This window comes from Mercenaria mercenaria, chromosome 9 (genome assembly GCF_021730395.1).
Source record: "Mercenaria mercenaria strain notata chromosome 9, MADL_Memer_1, whole genome shotgun sequence".
Taxonomy (NCBI): domain Eukaryota; kingdom Metazoa; phylum Mollusca; class Bivalvia; order Venerida; family Veneridae; genus Mercenaria; species Mercenaria mercenaria.
In genome coordinates, this window is record NC_069369.1 from 49,647,457 (window position 1) to 49,665,294 (window position 17,838).

Consider the following 17,838-nt stretch of genomic DNA (forward strand, 5'->3'; position numbering starts at 1 on the left):
GTTTTTGAAATTGTTACAAACTATTATAGGTTAGAAAATCTGGAGGCTGGAGCGAAGGATAAGTCAGAGTTTGAAAAATGGCAGAATGAGATGAAACGGAAAGATTTGGAGGCTGAGCTTTCTGATATCGAGAGGCGCCGCCTGGAGGGAAAACTGAGTCATGAGGAAGCGATACTTGCCCGGCAAAATATCATACAAGAAAACAAACAGAGGGTGGCAGAGATTAAAGAGGAGGTTTGTTTGTTTGTTATTCGAGTTGTACTTTGTAATGATATTTGTCTAGACTGTTGTTCCTTCTCTTTGATTATGATATATGGTCTGATAACTTATATTTCCTTTCAGCTGTTTACTGAATCTCAAAGAAATAGTTCCAAATATTGAAATATGGCTCATGAAATGTTGCATTTTGCCTTGTTTTAAGGTTTTCATACCACTTCATCTCAATTTTAACCTGTGCGAGATATGGGAAGCAGAGCTGCCTTTTGCCATTTTAAATTTTGAAAAGCATGGATACCAATACATGTAAAATATTTGGGGTATTCTCTGGTACTGTACTGTTGATTAAAATAGCACCCTTCAGAGAAGCTTTAATTTGATTCAATCATAGTGATGTGATATGATGAAAGAAGGCACCTAGTGTTTTTTTTAGCTCGCTTTTTTTTTAGCTTTTGTGATCGCGCAGCATCCGTCATCCGTCCGTCCGTGCGTGCGTCCGTGCGTAAACTTTCGCTTGTGACCACTCTAGAGGTCACATTTTTCATGGGGTCTTTATGAAAATTGGTCAGAATGTTCACCTTGATGATATCTAGGTCAAGTTCGAAACTGGGTCACGTGTGGTCAAAAACTAGGTCAGTAGGTCTAAAAATAGAAAAACCTTGTGACCTCTCTAGAGGCCATATATTTCACAAGATCTTCATGAAAATTGGTCAGAATGTTCACCTTGATGATATCTAGGTCAAGTTTGAAACTGGGTTACGTGCCATCAAAAACTAGGTCAGTAGGTCAAATAATAGAAGAACCTTGTGACCACTCTAGAGGTCACATTTTTCATGGGGTCTTTATGAAAATTGATCAGAATGTTCACCTTGATGATATCTAGGTCAAGTTCGAAACTGGGTCACATGCCCTCAAAAAGTTGGTCAGTAGGTCAAATAATGAAAAAACCTTGTGACCTCTCTAGAGGCCATATTTTTCACAAGATCTTCATGAAAATTGGTCAGAATGTTCATCTTGATGATATCTAGGTCAAGTTTGAAACTGGGTTACGTGCCTTCAAAAACTAGGTCAGTAGGTCAAATAATAGAAAAACCTTGTGACCACTTTAGAGGTCACATTTTTCATGGGGTCTTTATGAAAATTGGTCAGACTGTTCACCTTGATGATATCTAGGTCAAGTTCGAAACTGGGTCACATCCGGTTAAAAACTAGGTCAGTAGGTCTAAAAATAGAAAAACCTTGTGACCTGTCTAGAGGCCATATATTTCATAAGATCTTCATGAAAATTGGTCAGAATGTTCACCTTGATGATATCTAGGTCAAATTCGAAACTGGGTCACGTGCCATCAAAAACTAGGTCAGTAGGTTAAATAATAGAAAAACCTTGTGACCTCTCTAAAGGCCATATTTTTCATGGAATCTGTATGAAAGTTAGTCTGAATGTTCATCTTGATGATATCTAGGTCATGTTCGAAACTGGGTCACTTGCGGTCAAAAACTAGGTCAGTAGGTCTAAAAATAGAAAAACCTTGTGACCTCTAACCTTGTGACCTCTCTAGAGGCCATATTTTTCATGGAATGTGTATGAAAGTTGGTCTGACTGTTCATCTTGATGATATATAGGTCAAGTTTGAAACTGGGTCAATTGGGCTCAAAAAATAGGTCAGTAGGTCTAAAATTAGAAAAATCTTTTGACCTCTCTAAAGGCCATATTTTTCAATAGATCTTCATGAAAATTGGTCTGAATGTTCACCTTGATAGTATCTAGGTCAGTTTCGAAACTGGGTCACATGCGGTCAAAAACTAGGCCAGTAGGTATAAAAATAGAAAAACCTTGTGACCTCTCTAGAGGCCATATTTTTCATGAGATCTTTATGAAAATTAGTGAGAATGTTCACCTTGATGATATCTAGGTCAAGTTCAAAACAGGGTCACGTACCTTTGAAAACTAGGTCAATAGGTCAGATAATAGAAAAACCTTGTGACCTCACTAGAGGCCATATTTTTCAATGGATCTTCATGAAAATTGGTCAGAATTTTTATCTTGATGATATCTAGATCATGTTCAAAACTGGGCCACATGATCTCAAAAGCTAGGTCACTGTGAAATAATAGAAAAAACGACGTCATACTCAAAACTGGGTCATGTTGGAACAGGTGAGCAATTCAGGACCATCATGGTCCTCTTGTTTCTTTGTGCCACTGTTAAATTCCCCCAAAATATACCTGCAGTATTTTTTAAGGTTTTCTGTTGTATTTGAAACTTTAATTAAAGTTGCCCTTGAGAAAAACATGTATTAAATTTATATGAAATGTTACTGATATGCATGACTCATTTACTTTCAGACCCAAAAAATGATGGAGAGATTCCTTGAAGAGAAATTCAGAGAAGAACAACAAATGAGGTAAGATAGAATTGTAAACCCAGGCAATTGATGAATGTTCACAATTAAAATTTTAGAAGTACTATACTTCAGACAGAAAATAATCTAAAAAAAAACAAGAACAATTGTATCTCTTCAATCTTATTTTGTCAAAGTATCTGTGTAAGGTTTTGTAAAGAGTAACTCATTTTTAAGTTATATTTTGAAATGATTTGTTCTGTTGTAAACAGATAACCTTTCCCTTAAATGAAGCAATTATTCATCCATAGAAATTTATTTTTAAGAAAAGTGATGATGGCAGGAAATTTCAGTTGAAAAGCCTTACTCTTAAAATTCAGCATTGCTGAAAAGTGTGGCCTATATTAACTGAGAGAATATTTTGGTTGTTCTATTTGCTTCATTGTGTTCTTTGATATTACTCAAACATTGATGACCATAAATCTATTTACTGTAGATTGCATTTGTTATGCGAAGGCTTTATTTAGTGATTTAATGGTTAGCAGCCTTATTTACAGTATTAAGAATGTGTGAAATATGAGTGTTTGTGTTTAAGGACATGATGCAGATGAATATTATGAATTTGTGAGTGACATCTATTAATGAAAACAAAATTATCTTTAATATTGTCTAGTGTACAATAGTTCAGTAGGTAGAATGGGGCCTCAGTGGCCGAGTGGTTAAGGTTGCTGACTTTAAATCACTTGCCTCTCACCAATATGGGTTCGAGCCCCACTCGGAGCATTGAATTCTTCTTGTGAGGGAGCCATCCATCTGGCTTATGGAAAGTCGGTGGTTCTACCCGGGTGCCCGATGGTGATGAAATAATGCACAGAGGGGCATCTAGGTTTTTCCCAACCGTCAATGCTGGAAAGTCGCCATATGACCTATAATTGTGTTGGTTTGACGTTAAACCGAATAAAACAAACAAATCAGTAGGTTGAGTGTAAGACAGACTGTTAGTCCAGATGTTGTAAGTTCCAGTTTTCTCTGTGATGATTTAATAGGTCTGAGACGGTGCAATTGAGTCATTCATTCTCCACCTCTGATACATGTGGGGAAGTTATCAATTTCTTGTAGAGGAAAGGTAATTGCTGAATACTTAACATGACTATCATTACAAAATGAGAACACCCTTATCAAACACACATGAAGACAGTAAAACTGTTCTTAAATCTGATATTGCTCTTCAAAACAAGGTAATAATAAAATTCAGTAAATCAGAAATGTCTGGACTTGATCTCTGGTTTCTGAATAGATTCTTTTTTTTTCTTGCCTGTTAAGTTTAAGCTTTTATTTTACCTTTCAGACAACTGGTAGAGGAGACTATGAAAGGACATAAAAATGCTAAAGAATCTCAGAAGAAATTACAGGAATATAAACAAAAAATAGGTATTGTTATTAAACCTAAAAATATATGACTATATTTGTGCATTAAATAATTTAATAAAGTAATACATTGCAATATCTTAATGGCAAAGTGTGATTTAATAAATTGAAAGAAAGTAAGGCAGACTCATTAAAAGTATGTTTGTTGTAGTGTCACTTTGAACTCTGACAGTATGCTTATACAGTCAAACTTCTTTTGCTCGAACACCCCCCTTAGCTCGAACTCATCGTCAGGTCTTTGCAAAATCCCTATACAATGTATTTTGTTCGACGGGTTGAACGATCAATAACCCGCACAAATTTTGATGGTCCTGTCAAGATCGAGCAAACAAAGTTTGACTGTAAAAAAAAGATACAAGAAAAATTAAATTGTTACATTGTTTCAATATTTCTTAGGGATTTTGTTCTCCAACAGTAAATTCTCTGTTGTATAGTTATTTTCTGCTAACAAAAGTTCACCATATTATCCATTGACTGTACATAGTTCCTGCTTTTTATGTCCTGTGACAAAACAGGCAGTCATTTTATATGTCAAAATTCTAGATAAATATAAATAATACAGTTCAAACTCAGTAACTTGAACTCGCTTATCTTGAAGCTCCAGTAATCTGAAAATTTTTCAAAGTCCATCATAAAGCCTTTTCACTATATGTATTTTCACTCTGTTTAAGGTATTACATCACTAATAGTAATGTTTACAAAATGGCCTTTGCTTGGTATATTCTGAAAGGTAGCCGTGTTTCGCACTATTTTGCAATTTTTAAACAACTTTTACCGTGCCGTTTTTTATATATTTTGTATAACTTACGGTATCTCCACAAGCTCAAGTAGAGACAAATTTCAAAGTGATGGCCACTATCCAAAACATTTGCAGAGAACTCATTTTTTTACCATTAATTTTAATAAAAGAAACATCAAACTATTGGTAAACAATTATAAAACACAAAATAAAAATGTCAATATCATTTTTTCTATGGTGCCTCAAATAAATGGATTTGATGAGACAGAATTCATACTTCAACATTGAAAAAAATAAGGTCGAATCCTGTGTTTCTGTTTTGAATTTGCTTACTTCATTTAAAAATAATGTTAGGGCAGACATAAAACCTATCAAAATTTCTTCCACAATATATAATCTAAGAGTGAAAGCAAAATAGAGAACTTTCACCGCATGTAACTCAATATTTTTAAAGATGTGTAACTCCACCCCTTTTGTTTAAGTAGTAAATTCACCTTCAACACCAAGAAATCGCTTATCAAATGCATCTTTTTCCATTTTTGTACAAGAAATCAATAATAAGTCTTGAAAGAAGTAAAAACTTACTAGAAAAAAAGGAAAATAAGGGGGAAAAAATTTGGTCCCAGTAGGGCTTGAACCTACGCCCCCCTAAGAATTGCAGTAAAAGCAGGTTTATGGTAGGAATTGAATACTCTTCAAAAAGGAGGTTCTGTATTAGTGATCTAATACCTTAAGTCAAATTTAGCATACTGTGACTTCCGTTGCTCCTTCTATCTAAGTCCTATGTATTAACATCTTGTCATGTTGAAGTTAAAATGATCTTGCCAATTCAAGGATGTGATCATGCATTGCGAACATAAAATAGGTAAAAACTGTGAAAAAAATGCATTTCAAATTGCTTAGTACTCTCAAAAGGCCAAACTAATATTTGGCTATAATGGAGATAATGTATTTTGCATTTTTTTAATTTATGCAATATATAGATACAACAGTTATGATACATACAGTTACATACAATTTATACTGTCCCGATTTCTGACAGTTGTAACTTTAAAGCACTGTATATATAAATGGTAATACAAAATTAATGTACACATTTTTGAGGTTGACAAAATTTTGAATTAGGGGCCTTCGTGGCCGAGTGGTTAAGGTCGCTGACTTCAAATCACTTGCCCCTCATCGATGTGGGTTCGAGCCTCACTCGGGGCGTTGAATTCTTCATGTGAGGATGCCATCCAGCTGGCTTATGAAAGGTCGGTGGTTCTACCCAGGTGCCCACTCGTGATGAAATAATGCACGGAGGGGCACCTGGGGTCTTCCTGGAAAGTAGCCATATGACCTATCATGTGTCGGTGCGACGTTAAATCCAACAACAACAAATTTTGAATTTTCATAGAAAAATTAGGTATATATTTTTCACTGAGTTTTTTGTACAAAGGACATACCAATATAAAATGATACTCATTTTCGACAACATTTTGCCATGTCTTCTGTCTCTGTCTGTAACAAAAATGTTATTAATATATATAATTTGTTTGTACAGTACAAGAGGTAGCAGAGGAGAGCCAGGAGCTAATGAGGCGCGCCATCGAGGAGGCCGAGATCGAGATGCGTCGAAGGATGGAGCTCATACACCAGATCCGAGCTATGGAAGCGGTGCCAGTCATCAGACAGAAGTTTGTAGATCTGACCTCGGCAGCTGGACACGGACTGCTCAGTGAGATGTCAATTGCTGAGGTAAATCTATGTGTTAAAAATGTAATCACAATTTAAGCAAAGCTGCTGAGAGTGTTCTGTTGGCTCTGGTTACAGCGAAATGAACAACAATGTTTCATTTCAGCCATTTCAGACATTTAGTGCCAGATCACCATTGCTGTCTCTTAGTGTGTTCCTTGATAAGGGGGATGAAACACTTGTTGACAGATGGGCATCTGACTGATGATGTTTGTGTTTAGCAGTATCATTGCTGAACTTTCACAACTAGAGTTATGCTCAATAGGGCTGACATTTTAGTAATTAACCTTTACCCTGCTAAATTTCTAAAATGGACTGGTCCATCATTCAATTTGGGCAGTACCACTTATTATTCAAAGGTGTGTTTATTGAAACTTTACTGACTGAATAGCGACCAATGCAGACCATCTTAGATATTATAACATTATAAACAGGGTAAAATATTTCCTTACAAAGTTTTTCTTGCCTTGAACCCCACTTTGGCACAAGTGTCTGCTTTCATTAGAAACAAGAACAACTTCCCAAATAAGTAATTTTCAGGTATTTGTTTCAAACGAGTGAAAGTAATAAAAATGATCTAAAATGAAGTGCTTCCACATATTACTGAATACATCAATTATTAAGTATTGCTACCAGCAACTGGAATAAATGTTTCATTCATAATGCCAAGTTAGAGCTTTTTAAAGACTAATTTAAAGTTTAATACACAAAAATGACCTTACTGACGTTGTAATGAATATAGCTGTACATTAATTTACACCTTCACATTTTTAGTTGAAAGAACGTGTTGCTCTGCTGAAGAACGCCGAGAGAGAGGCAGAGGAGAATAAACGAGATGAAATACTTGCTGACAAAGAGGTATGACGCCAGTGTTAACTGTAATTGATCTTTTGTATGTTTCTTTGCTTTTGTTTGGTTAAAGGCAAAATTATTGGTCATATGGCGGCTTTCTAGAATTGATGGTGGAGGAAGACCTTGGGTGCACCTGGGTGAAACCACTAACCTTCTGTAAGCCAGCTGGATGGCTTCCTCATGAAGAATTTAGTGCCTCTAGTGAGGGTCGAAACCCACACCTGTAAGGGGCAAGTGATTTGAAGCCAGCGACCTTAACTGCTCGGCCATGGAGACGCCTGGACATTTGTGTGGTTAAGACACCCACTTCAGAAATGGGAGGTGCCACTGGGATCCATTCTGATGTGGCCAGTCAGTGATCTGGCCGGCCAACTAAGACCGTTCTTAGAATTGTTACCGATTGCCTTCCTGCCTGGTGTCTGACATTAAAGAAAATGATTTTTGAGTTATATGTGTATAAGGCAATGGTGTCTCAGGATGCAAAGTGGTTGACCCTTTCAATAGAGGTGACACTTAAATAAACAGACACTTTTCTTTTTATAGGGTAAATATATTTATCAAACCCCAAGTTCATAACATTTCACTCAGCTCTATTCAATAACCACTGACCTAGTTAAGGCGAGTGGGGGTTGAGGTCTCGGCCTCTCAATCCAGTGGTCTAGGGTTTTGAGCCCCCCTGGGGTCACAACTGCATCTTCTCATAATTGTGACACCAATGCTGTTTTTTTTCAAGAAGTAAATTCAAGAGTGATTCGAAAATGCTTAAAGCTGTCATCATATTCAAGCTAAAATAAATAAATATAAAGTAATGACCTAATAAACAAGAGAAATTAAGTTTTGAAAATATTCCTTCATAAATAATTGTTTCTCTTTCAGGCAAAAGATCAATTGTTACTCGACACATTAGAAAAAATTTCCAAACACCGACTGGAGCAAACAAAGGCAGCAGCTATCAAGTAAATAACATATTTCTGTGTGTTTGTTTATTGTATTCATTGTCATCAGGAGCCTAACCACGTGGTTCAGTAGAGAGAGAATAAACCCACAGATCATCTACAGATGTTAACTGCCTGTCATTACATAGCTGAAATACTGTTTCTTCATGTAATGTGTTGGCAGAAAATGGATTTGAAAAGCGAAGCAGTCTGTTGAGCCTTTGCTTTAAAGTCTGATCTTATCCTGTAATATTTAAGAAAAAACAATAGTTTGTAGCCTATTTAGTTACCTCAGATTTTATGTCTGTTGTTTGTGCGCACAAACTTATTGATAAAATCATAATGTTTATTTCAGATTGGAATCACGTAAAAAAGGTGAACCAAAGAAGATGCAGGTTCAGAATGAAGAATTGTCAGCATTGCAGAAACGTCTGGAAGAGAAACGTCAACAGAGAGTACGGACACAAGAAACTTCACGTCTCGTCCCAAATACTAAATCTGCCCAGAGAACTAAAAGCCTTATCACTCAAAAGGTTAGGCAGTTGTTCATTTACTAGGATGTTGGATGTTTCTTATTGCATGCTAATTGCCACCGCCTTCAACTATAACTGATTTGCAGTCATAATTCAAAGATTATTGGAAGAATAGGTAGAGCTGTTGGGCTCACCCCTGCGTCTAGATCGGTGTTAAGATTTTGTATGTAAGCTGGTATCTCAGTAACCACTTGTGGGAATGGATTGAAACTTCACACTGTTATTCACTGTGATAAACTGACTTCCATTGCACAGGTTCCATAACTCTGTTTTGCTTTTTTTACATTATGCTCCTTTGACTTTGCAATTTTTTGGTTAAGTTTTTGTATGTAAGCTGGTATCTCAGTACCCACTAATGGGAATGGGTTGTAACTTCACACACTTGTTCACTGTGATGATCTGACATGCAATTCATAGGTTCCATAACTCTACTTTCTGAGTTTTACAAAATTATGCCCCTTTTTCGACTTGTATGTTTATTGATATTAATTGATCTACATCTTAAAGGAATTGTTTTGCAGACACATATGCTTTTAGACATATGAGCCGTGCCATGAGAAAACCAACATAGTAGGTTTGCGACCAGCATGGATCCAGACCAGCCTGCGCATCCGCACAGTCTGGTCAGGATCCATGCTGTTCGCTTTCAAAGCTTATTGGATTTGGAGAAACTGTTAGCAAACAGCATGGATCCTGACCAGACATCGCGGATGCACAGGCTGGTCTGGATCCATGCTGGTCGCAAACCCACTATGTTGGTTTTCTCGTGGCGCGGCTCATATATAATGTAATTGAAGTGAATGCTCGATGCCCGTCTTCCAGATAAGTTTGAAAACAATGTGGGGGTTTTTTTTGGGGGGGTTAACATCCTGGCCGTGTAGACCAATGGGAGACCACTTTATATGGAAATATACACCACAGAATTCCCTGTACATTTTTAACCAATCAGAGGCCCTGTGAGTTGCTTCCTTCTGACCTAAATTATCAAAGATAAAAGAATGGGAACTTCTCTTGTTCACTGGTGTAGACTGATGCAACTATAGAATCCCCCAAAATTAGGCCCCCACAAATACAAATAATTTAGCAATAGTTTACTTGCTTCATTTACAACATTGTAATTTTATAACTGTGTCCTTGCAGAAACATTTGGAAGAAAGCAGATGGAAGGAGCTGGAGGCAACAAGGGAGAGAACTGCTCAAGTCATGCAACAGAGTTATGCGAAATCTGCCAGTAGACTTAATACCATGATGTCAGTTACATAACAAATATGTGCTTTGTTCCTTTGAATTGTGATATTTTTATATATAAAACATTTTATCATGAATTAGAACATATTTTATTGTTCATAAATTATCAGTATTTTTAATACAAATAAATTATTCTGTGATAAACTTTTCATATAATTGATACGTAAGTTTATATGTTTACATAAGTTATGTTGTTTTGTGTGGGATTGTTTTGCATTAAAACAACACCTTCCAGTTTGAAAATCATTTTTTTCAACTTTTCACCATTATTTGAGTCACGGTGAGATGAGGAGGCAAAATTGCAGAGGGCAGGGGCGTGAGGGGAGGGTGGATGGTCAAGGATACCTGGGTGAACTGTGCCTGGAGAAACCCATTTTTGCTCTTTTTTCAGTAACTTGTTGATGATTGACATAACAAACACGCTATTTCTAAGAACAATTCAAGTTAATTTTATTTCAAAAAGTGGTATATAAATACTGATTATAAGGCCTTTGGACCAGTAAAATTAATCATAATTGAATCTTTATTTAGTGAAAGGTAATATAAATGTTAACATGCTTTTGTAAGTTTACTGAAGGTTTACAAAATGTACTTTTCAATCTTTTCTTGATGAGAATGCAGTCCAGTTCGCATGTATGTTGTATGCCCTGTGGGTAAAGATATTACTGTCTTAAAATAATCATAATATGAACTTCACATATTAAAGTAAGATGCTTTTTGTAATGAGTATGGTGAATTTGAACTCAATGAAATACGAGTTTCAACTGGGGTACATACCCTGAGATACATACATTGCTGTTATTGTAAAATAATAGAAAAATCTAGTATAAATTCACCAGATAAAATCAGGTTGGCAAACACTTGTGTTTTTAGTTTTAAAGGTTTCCAAATCTTTCTGAGCTTGTAGAATTTAATTTGTCTAATATTTATTTATTCAAATCTAAATTGGCACAGAATTCTTTACAACAGACAATATTCCTATGTGTTCTGGTCTAGTGTGTTTACTTTATTACATGCAGGATTTGTATGTTATAAATGAGTTGTAAATGTGTTATTATTTCTATTGTTATATAATGTTGGAATTCTTGATACAGGGCAGGATATGGAGAATAATTATTTATACAATGGGTGAAGTATTTCCACTAGCATTGAAATCTTTCTGTGTTTGTTATATACATACAACTGTGAACAAAATCCAACACAAGTCCATTTTCTGTTTCAACAGAACAATTTCTAGCATGGTAGACCATAATGGAAAGTGTTTCACCTGAATTGAACCACAAAGAGAAAAGTTTTATTAAAGGTAGTGGAGCCCTAATAACACTGGGTCATTTCCTTGCTATTACACAATTTCCCTATCTTGCTCTGGCAGCCTTCGTTTGTTAATATATAGTTCAAACAAACAAGGTTTTCCAAACCATGCAGAAACTGCCAAAATTGCATACAGGGAAAACGTTCGATTGTCATTATAGGTCTGATACCTTAAGACTGATACAGATCTTAACTTAGATCAAGTAAACTCAGTTATATCAGTTGATAATAGAATCACATCTGAATATTCTGAACATAATGAGACAGTTTTAGGTCCTCATTTGGAGTGTGAAATGGACATTAAATACCTTTTTTCAAGTAGAACTTGTTGGCACTGTAAGAATTTTATCTTTATGTTATGGAATTGCATGTTCAATATATTTATGTCATGTTTTATTATTGTTTCCATATGTGATCATTATAAAAAAAATAAAAACAAATAGTTGAGCTAAATGTTTACTTTCAGTTATCCCTTTTCCCTTCACCTGACAACTGTAAATATCCCTTCACCTGACAACTGTAAATATCACTTCATCTGACAATTGGACACCTGACAACTGTAAATATTCCTTCACTTGACAACTGTAAATATCCCTTCACCTGACAATTGTAAATATCCCTTCACCTGGCAACTGTAAATAGAATGTTCCTTTTCTTTTATATTGCGAATGTTCCTGTACTTGACAGTGGTAAAGACAGCAGTAAAGATATTTTTTAATTTCCCTTTACTTTATTTCTGTGAGTGTCTCAGCCTTGCCAATTGTACATGTTCCTTTTTCTTTGTTGTGCTGTAAATGTCTATTCATTTTAATGATACTGTAAATGTTACTACAATTCACATTTAAATGTCTCTTCATTCATTAAAAATACTGTAAATTTCCAAAGAAGTATAAAATCAAGTTCCCAATCTATTTATTTTTATAGCTCTTTGAAATTTCCCATCATTAGGAACTTTCAGTGTCCCCTCACTCGACACCCATAAAATGTCCCATCAGTTTTAAGCACTACAAACTGTAATTGATTATCTCTGTGAAAATCAGCAAAATGCTGCTTTTCTTATCGGGATGACTTCTTTTATGATCTGCTATTTTATAGTTGTCATCCCTCTGACGGAACAGCGACAGTCAAAAGTTATCACGCTGTCCCAAAACGTCCTTTTTATTTGGACTAAAATGCTGCTCATAAAGGTGTACTTCGTATGGCCACAATGATTCAGGTCGCTGGTCCGCATAATTAAGTAAGTTCGTACATGCACTAGCACAGCTTGTTGGGACTGTCCTACATAAACTGGTGGCTTAAATCTTCACAAAGAATGTTGGCCGCTATTTCAGTTTTGGACCATTGGACTTTTCTCCAATAAATTATGAAATGATGGTTCATTAAGCAAATCGAAGTGATCAATGAAAAAAAAATGGCATCTAAAAAGAAGACTGGTACCCAGTAATGGAATTAAACAATACGAAAATGGAATGAATGGTCGCAAAATTGACATATCACACTTCTAAAATAACCACGACTAATGCGCTGCTAAATGTCATTTATTCTGATTTAGGAATTAAGAAATAAATGAATATGGAAACTCTACTGGGCGTTTCAAGTAGGTTTTATTTATTTTACAAAATTGTTGACCACTAAGTCGAAGTCCCATTGCCGTCATACCTTGAGTGTCCCATGAGAATGACTCGCCATATGCATCCCTTATTATACAGACAGGTCCATACCTCTGCCAATTATTTCAAGTTTTCTCTTCTTTCCCTTATCAATACGCTAGTGATACGGAACAAATGGCCTTCCTTCATATCTCGTTCTGCAACCTGATCTTGATAGAGTCAAGCAGGACCTGCACTCCTACCACAATCCCTATAGATAGCTAAAACCATGTTTTTAACTCACCCGATGACATGCTGTCATCTTTTAACTTCTATCACTTTTGACAACTCGAGTCAATCATCCCTCGCATTGGACTCGCAGCTGCTAGTAGAGTTAAGCGGGATCAATAAGATGGACAGACAGATGTGGCTGTTGCTAAGCTTGTCCTGTCAACATGTCAAAACCTAGACTTACAAAGTCAGTGAGATTAAGAAATCTGTAATAATGTTTATTTCTTCAGAAATGAGCTCATCTCACGCATCAGAGATAAGAGATATTATTGTTTTTTTTTTTTTTCAGAAAGCGCTATTTGAGAGGATTTTATGGCAGAGATATTTATTTTAAAGGACTCTAACGACTGATGCCAGTCTAGTCAAAACCATTTTCTGTGTAATGAAAAGCCTACCAGTGGTTAGGTCGACGGTCTAACCGTTTGCTCTCTGCATGTTTTTTTTTTTGTCCTTGTCCCTCCTACCGCGCCCCAACCCGGTGCCTGTGCCGCCATCCACCCACAGCTTTCTACACACAGACGACTACTCTTCAGTTGTATATACTGCAAAGATTCGCTTTTGCTTTAAGATTTCTCTCTATTTTAGTTTTATGAACCACTTTCTAAAATGGAGTTTAGTAATTTTAACCGTACAAAATTCGTTAACTATGTTCGACCTCTACTCTGTCCATCATAAAAAACCTCGCCTTCGAGAGCCTTTTAAGCGAATTGGATGCGCACGCATTCTGTAACGTCTATGACGTAATGATGCAGTTGACAACGGCGTCATTGTTTTGCAAGATATATTTGCATGATTGCGCGGCATAAACTGCTAAAAGAAAATGGGTAATTGTTTCTGCAAGACAAAAATAAACCCGGAACCCCAAACTTCCGATGGAGTGCGGGTAAAAAACGGTGGCTGGAAAAGAAAAATAGCGAAAACGCTAGGACTGGGGAAGTTTTCTGCTCGAGTAGACGTTGTTACTACAGAAGAGTCTGGCGAGCTGAACAGCACATCAGCCGACAGTACAGGCCTTGTACCATCCTCGGAAAGACAGAACCCTTCGAATTCAGAAGGACTTCGCGGTAAGTACTATTTAAAACGCAGGCAGTTAGAAATAAATATTAAACTTAATATATAAGAAGATCCTTTTTTTTAAATCCTGCCAACTGATGAGTAGTTCGTCGGAACCACCTCCCCAAAGATTTTATTTTCGAGAAAAAAATAAAAACCCGCTCGCATGTACAGAAAAAAAAATCTTCAAAACTTCATTTCTTTATTTTTTGATTGGGCGGTCAATCAATAACAGCAAAATGTTCAATCAACATATTTTGAACACTGCGTTTATTTATAAACTGACTCTGATCTCTTAAAATATGGAGCCCTTCGGTGATCAGGAATTATTCTATTCTTTGGAAAATGAACAGAACATTAGATAAACTAGTCCTGTGAAAAAATGGTACAAAATGAATACAATCTGGAAAACCGACTACTTGTTACACTGGTAAATGTCGAGACATTTTATGGCGACGAATTCATTCGCCTGTCGATACGGAAAAAAGCTTTTAATATTTTCAGTCTGCTGATATTTCTGTAACTCTTCTTCGATCCTTCCTAAATTGACAACAAAACTTAATGAAAGTACATTGTATATATTTGGAGAGAATAACTGCACATAAATATGCGCCTAAGATTCCATCTGAAAGAGCAAATCTATATATAGGCAAGGATTTTGCTGAAATGCTTTGTTAGAATTCTATGTTGTAATTCAATTGTATCTAATGAAATAGACATCCAACAGGTATAGAGTTTAATCATATATCCTAAGGAAGGCCAGCACATATTTATGCAATCTCGCCAGGCATATGTATGTTTTTGACAACACAGAAAATGACGTCACTCGACCTTCAGCTATTTCCGGAAGTAAATAAAATGAAAGTAGAAATGCTAAACTTGAAACCGAAAGCCGCATTTTGATTCGTAGATAGTCAGGGGTCGCGCAGTCATACGTCTAAATGTATGCGCGTGGACTTCTTTTTTTTTTTTTTTTTTTTTTGCTATTGGGGAGTCAATTTTCAGCACTTTATTACGAATTGAAATTACCTGGGCTTTAGTACAGCATGTCAGCTTTTAATCCATGAAAAAATATTTGAGCTCTGGATAAACAGAAATCGCACAGGGGTCCGTAACGGACCAAGGGTACATTGATAATTTTGGAACTTCATCAAATCGCTCAAAATGTCATTTTTGATGTTGTCTGAGAGTGTCAGTATATGCCTCAGATGTAAGATATAACCGTTTTTGAGAGCTGCAGACCTAGACATTTCAGAAATATTTTCAAAATAAGTTTCGTGTAATAAATGTTGTTTCTACGGAAGCGTGAAAGGGCCATTAGACGCTAATTAAATTAATACGTTTTAGTACGTTAAGGCTGCGGAAAGGATATGACTGAAGTTGTGCACTGGGGCAGAATCATCGCTCTAGCATTTGACAAAACGGCATTTTTGATTACAAAACAGAATAATAACGGAGATTGTACACATATTGAAACTGCATCGAGTTTTTACTACAACCCATTCTTCATTATGCAGTTGAAAAAATATTATCTTTGTCATGCGTCATGCACAGTGGTACTATTTTGTTTGAAACGCATCATTAGATAAGTTGAAATAAGTCCGTTAAAAATGTTCCGTCCTCTTAAAAAGTCAAAATTAAGAAAACAAAAATTGAAACAAAAAATTCTCGCGCTCTCTTCATTTTTTAAAAACATTTCTCGACGAATTACTAATTAATTTGGCATGGTCTTGGACATTGAACGACAGCAAGCAAAATAACATAAGACTCTACATGAGACTTTTCACGAAAGGTAAAGAAATGTGCAACACCTCTTGCACCCGTTGACTCAATGAACACCGGAAAATATAACAGCACTGACAGCTTAAAAAAAAAATATTTGCCTCGAGATAATAGGTTAAAATCATGTTAGATAAATAGTATGGTTGTTCATACATATCTAAACGCAAAAGTGTAAATATTAAGGCGACTGGCTTATCTAAAATTCTGGGCGCATGGTTGTGAAAGAACGTGTAGTTAAAAGCAGAATACGATGTAATGACGCGACGTCATAAGTTGGAGCTAAAATGCGTAACGCCAGAAAAACGCCGTTTTCTCACATTTGACGCTTGGAAATAACTCGAGCATTTACTTGTTCTAAAAATGATATTACGTTTCTATTATTCTCTTTTCCATGAATGTTTTTATATAAACGACAAGAAAACATAAATCTTCTTATTTCATTTTTCATATTTTTTACACTAAAATAATATTTATCGAGCTTAGGCCCTATAAGTTTATAAATTGTTCCTAAGTACATATCATAATGCACATCATGTATGTATGTCAACGAGTACAAATATTTTTAGAACAACATACACATGTACAGTATTTTTAGATCAAATGACAGGATCATTATAATTCTGAACATATCTTTACAATTCAACTTTCTCAAGTATTTTCAAAATTTTATGATGGTTATCTTCGGAAATATTTAACAATACGTGCGTTCTTGAAGAAGTTTCAATTATAATGACTACGGACGCGAAGGTATGAGCGGAAAATGTTTTGTTTAATTTGTATTTTAGCGGTAGTGCTGGAATTCCATAGTATTTGCCCTTGATAACATTTGTTCTGGACTTTCGGTTAGCTCTCCAAGCGTCTGTTTCGTCATTTTCTAACACGTAGGATCCGGTCTTCTTGGAATTCTGGCATTTCATGAACTTAATATATTCATTAACATGTATCTGGAATATATTTTATAAGCTGTATTTATGTGATTTCTTATTAAAGTAAAGGGATTTCGACAGAATTCTGCCCTTTCGCAAAATAAAAGAGTCGGTGTGTCAACTTAAAGAAACTATCGTAACGTCAGCGTAAACAAACGTACGCAATGGGACATTATATTTGGACACGGAAAAAACGTAATAACTTTGTGATACATTGAATAATTTTTTTAAAACATACAGCTTTCAATAGCTGGAAAAAATAATATTTTAATTTTGTTTACAAAAACAACGCAACTTTGTTACCTGTAAATTAAACCAAGTTGGAACTTTAAAGTTTGTTTCAGTTATACTCTTTACAAGTGAACTTTTTAAGTGTATCTGACGCGTTTCTGACTATGTTGTTTTGTTTTACGTGTATGACGTCAGTAGCTTACGGCGGACAATCATTTTTCAGAAATTTCTTGAGCGTCAAAACATGTTTTTGTTTTTCATCTGTCTGTTTTATCGTAGATGCATGGAATTTCCCGTTACATCTCTACAGCAGAATTTCGTTGTGTTAGGTCTTTTTAGGCCCAAACAAATCGCTGATAACTTATTTAGATTAACTAAAAGCTATAAAATGAAGCAGAGCTTGGTTTCTAGTTGGTGAAGATATATTACATAATACATATAACTGTATCCTAAATAGCGATAGTAAAACTTCTTTAATAGAATATATAGTCAAAATTGACTTCGCTCCAACTTATGACGTCGCGTCAATATATATAGTGTATGTAATCATTATAGACAATATTACAAAAGTGTGTATATTATATAGTGTACGTAATCATTATAGACAATATTACGAAAGTGTGTCATT

The 17,838-nt window shown here is 35.5% G+C and overlaps 2 protein-coding genes across 4 annotated transcripts in view; both read left to right on the forward strand.

Moving 5' to 3' along the window:
* LOC123546173 (cilia- and flagella-associated protein 99-like) overlaps window positions 1–11,785 on the forward strand; it is a 29,394-nt gene extending 17,609 nt beyond the window's left edge. For both annotated transcript variants that reach the window (XM_053551365.1, XM_053551366.1), the window contains 8 exons: window positions 30–234; window positions 2,563–2,621; window positions 3,907–3,989; window positions 6,269–6,462; window positions 7,234–7,317; window positions 8,188–8,267; window positions 8,602–8,779; window positions 9,920–11,785. In XM_053551365.1, coding sequence (XP_053407340.1) covers window positions 30–234; window positions 2,563–2,621; window positions 3,907–3,989; window positions 6,269–6,462; window positions 7,234–7,317; window positions 8,188–8,267; window positions 8,602–8,779; window positions 9,920–10,042 — 1,006 coding nt within the window. In that variant the 3' untranslated portion in view covers window positions 10,043–11,785. The remainder of the gene's footprint in view (window positions 1–29; window positions 235–2,562; window positions 2,622–3,906; window positions 3,990–6,268; window positions 6,463–7,233; window positions 7,318–8,187; window positions 8,268–8,601; window positions 8,780–9,919) is intronic.
* Window positions 11,786–13,989: 2,204 nt separating this feature from the next.
* Window positions 13,990–17,838, forward strand: part of LOC128545849 (uncharacterized) — a 54,345-nt gene continuing 50,496 nt past the window's right edge. For both annotated transcript variants that reach the window (XM_053551372.1, XM_045333876.2), the window contains exon 1: window positions 13,990–14,282. In XM_053551372.1, coding sequence (XP_053407347.1) covers window positions 14,039–14,282 — 244 coding nt within the window. In that variant the 5' untranslated portion in view covers window positions 13,990–14,038. The remainder of the gene's footprint in view (window positions 14,283–17,838) is intronic.